At 45.1% G+C, this 3,417-nt stretch overlaps 1 protein-coding gene across 1 annotated transcript in view; it reads left to right on the forward strand.

Moving 5' to 3' along the window:
• LOC104946764 (abnormal spindle-like microcephaly-associated protein homolog) overlaps positions 1-3,192 on the forward strand; it is a gene marked incomplete at its 3' end in the record, with an annotated part of 20,964 nt that extends 17,772 nt beyond the window's left edge. The window contains exons 12-17 of the mRNA XM_010772646.1: positions 19-109; positions 1,001-1,556; positions 1,819-1,968; positions 2,081-2,272; positions 2,635-2,827; positions 3,038-3,192. Coding sequence (XP_010770948.1) covers positions 19-109; positions 1,001-1,556; positions 1,819-1,968; positions 2,081-2,272; positions 2,635-2,827; positions 3,038-3,192 — 1,337 coding nt within the window. The remainder of the gene's footprint in view (positions 1-18; positions 110-1,000; positions 1,557-1,818; positions 1,969-2,080; positions 2,273-2,634; positions 2,828-3,037) is intronic.
• Positions 3,193-3,417: the final 225 nt, after the last annotated feature.

Below are 3,417 nucleotides of genomic sequence, written 5' to 3' on the forward strand. Positions count from 1 at the left end.
CTGTTTTTGAAATTAAAGTGTATAACAACGCAGCTTTTGTAGACCATTCGAGAGACTGTTGTGTCCGCCGTAACTTCAAGAAACAACTACTGAGAAGACAAGAAGTCGGGTGCTTCCGCCGAACATTTCTGTTATTGTCGAAAGGACTGGGACTATTCAAAATACAGTCGTAAAGAGGCAGGACTCGAGATTTGGAGACACATTCTGTGTCCGACGGGTCGCAACAAAGGACTCGACTGACGACTAATCGAAGAATTTTTCAATTCGAACTTACTGTCATCGACGGGACACGTAAAAACCGTGAGATCAAGGCGTGTGCTACTGAGACTTTCGACGGACTTCCTATTACTGTCTACAGAGCAAAGTCCTTGAAAAGAGACAGGACAGAACGTCTTATGTCCTCGTATCATAGGAGACCTACTATTACCGGTAGTTCTGCGTACCGGACCTTAAACTGAAGGAGGAGTACACGAAAGGACTTGCGTCAGACCTAGTCTCCCGTCGCACTACCGGTTGCTCGGTGGAGGAAAGACGAACTAACGAGACGTACGACGGACCTTTGTTGTCCGTTCGGACGCGGTAGGAAACCATAACACGTGACAAAAAACGCCGATGTCACCGCTATGGAGCGACTTACCACTCTCTGACTCTAATAATCTCGGCTATGACGACCACCAAATGTGTCACCCGGACATTCGGAGACTATTTTACCGGTCGGACTACGGAAAGCAAACTTTCACGACCTAAAGTGAAAGTGCTATACGCTCGAACATTGCTGTTCGGCGAAAGACTGAAACTATTCACAACATACCAAGTGTAAAGAGGCAGAGACTCGAGATTGGAGACGACATTGCCTGGTGTCCGACGGTCGCAACAAGGACTTTCGACTAACGGAATACGAGAACTTCAATCGAACTTACTGTCTCGACGGGACACCGTAAAACGTTCAGACGAAGCGTGGCTACTGAGACTTTGACGGACTTCCCCACTATAACTAAAGCAAGCGAAAACATCGGGCTTCTGTTGCAGCTAAAGCTCAAAGAATGCAATATGTGGAAATGCGCAATGCATCCATTACTATTCAGGCGGCATACAGAGGGTGGAAAGTCAGAAAGGAGGTGGCTCGTTGGCATCATGCTGCCACTCTGATCCAGTCTGCGTTCAGGAAGCACAGAGAGGAAGTCCAATTCCAGGCCATGCGTCTGTCTGCAATTATCATCCAGAGATACTATCGCTCCTGTATTCTTCAGAGGCAAGAAAGAGGAGCCTTCCTGAACTTGAAGAAATCAACTATCACCCTTCAGGCAGCTTTCAGAAGCTGGTGTGTCAGGAGGGATATAAGTCGACAAAATCAAGCCGCCATTGTAATCCAGTCGTGCTGGAGATGCTCTGTGCAGAAGCGTATCTTCCAGAGGAAGCGGGAAACTGCTGTGAAGCTTCAGCGGCGGGTCCGGGCAGTGCAGCTCGGCAGGTTGGAGAGTAACAACTACATCCGAATGAAGAAGGCTACCATCACACTTCAAACACACTGCAGAGCCTGGATTATAAGACGACAGGTACGTTTGCTAGGAAGTTTCACACCTTTCAGGCAGCCTTTATTTGGTATTCACTAATCTTGTAGACATGTTCCATTGCTCATAACAGATTATCATCACATATTTTAAGAAATAAGAAGATGATATCGTTGTGAGAGAAAATGTAATTAAACCACTGTCTGCCTGGAAAGATGCTGACTACATTAACATCTGATATGTTGTGAACGTGCCAGTAGGCTACACAAAAAAAGTTCACCTTCCTTTACATTCTATTTTGTTCCAGGTACTAGAGAGAGCCAAAGCAGAGAGGAGGCTCCGTTTTACATCAGCGGTCTTCTACCATCTCAGTGCCATAAAGATCCAACGAGCACTCAGATCCCATTGGGCTTTGGAGTCGGCCAAAAAACAAATCCATTTTGTCATCACAATACAGGTACAGACACAGAACCCGCAATGAATGATATTTTGAAAAACAATCTGTCACTTCTGATGAATTCAATGAATCGGTGAACATTTCTTACAATGATTTCCTTTTGTTTTCCTAGCGATGTGTGAAGGCGAGGCAGCAGAGGAGACGGTATCTTGAGGACAGGAGGAATGTGGTTGTAGCCCAGAGAGCAGTCAAGCGTTGGTTAGCTCGTCGCCACAAGTCGGCGTCTGTCATCCAGCAAGCCGCCAAAAAATTCCTCCTCCTTAGGCGCCAGAAGAGGGTTGAACAGGGCATTGTCAAAGCCCAGGTGATTCAACTAGTGGTTCATTTTCCACAAATTACTTCTGTAAATTAAATGATAGGCTCCCTGTATTTTTAGCAGGTCTTTCAATAAGAGGCCATACGAGCGTTGAAACTTTTTTTGTGTGTTTATTATTCTTGTTCATATTGGCTTTGCTCTGCTTTTAACGGAAGGGTTGAAGGACAAAATTCCCTCCATCCTGTTGTTTTCTTCATTAGTGGACACAGTAGTCAATAACATGATTGACCCAAAGGCATATGACATTTTAACTTGATCTCATGAGGACAAAAAGGCTAAATCTTTTTAGGAAAATATAATGTAACGATGAAATCTTCTAATCGTCTTTCTCCTCTTCATCTCCCCTGAAGGCTCTCTGGAGAGGACACCGCTCCCGTCGACTGAATGACAATGCCAAGGTGGTCAAGTTGAGACAGCGCTTAAGCGAAGTCTCCGCCTGCGTCAGAGAGGAGGACAAATTGTGCAACAAAACATCATCTGCCCTGGACTACCTCCTCCGATACAAACACTTCTCGTACATCCTTGAGGCTTTGAGAAACCTAGGTGAGGTTTGATCTATTTTCTGATAATGCATCCATGTGATGCGACCATAAAGATTCCTGCTAAAACCAAGCAGCTTTTAAAGCAAGATGACCTATTTGGGTAGTTAATGAAAGACAGCAGTGTTCATTCTCTTCCCATATCTAGATCTTTACCGTTTGGTGTGTTTTGTTCCGTGTGTGTGTGTGTGTGTGTGTGTGTGTGTGTGCGCAGAGACTGCAACCAGACTGTCCCCAGAGTGCTGTGAGCGGCTGGTGGAGAGCGGAGCCACAAACACCATCTTTACACTCGTCCGCTGCTGCAACAGGAGCGTCCCCTGCATGGACGTCATCACCTACTCCATCCAGATCCTCCTCAACCTCTCCAAGGTACAAACCGTGCTTGCTATGCTCATGAAATGTTGCCATAAAAAGATTATCTGGCTATCATGCTCTTGGTGTGAGGAAATAAGATAATGGAGAGAACAGTAATCTGTTAAACAGTACTTTAACATTCAAAGCTACACTTCTTCTATTGATAGGAAGGTAGGAACATATACAATATGTAGCTGAGTCTTTCCTATGTTGTCCTAATTATTGAATGGACAAAGAATT

Source organism: Notothenia coriiceps, unplaced genomic scaffold (genome assembly GCF_000735185.1).
Source record: "Notothenia coriiceps isolate Sejong01 unplaced genomic scaffold, NC01 NC01_scaffold00011585, whole genome shotgun sequence".
Classification (NCBI taxonomy): domain Eukaryota; kingdom Metazoa; phylum Chordata; class Actinopteri; order Perciformes; family Nototheniidae; genus Notothenia; species Notothenia coriiceps.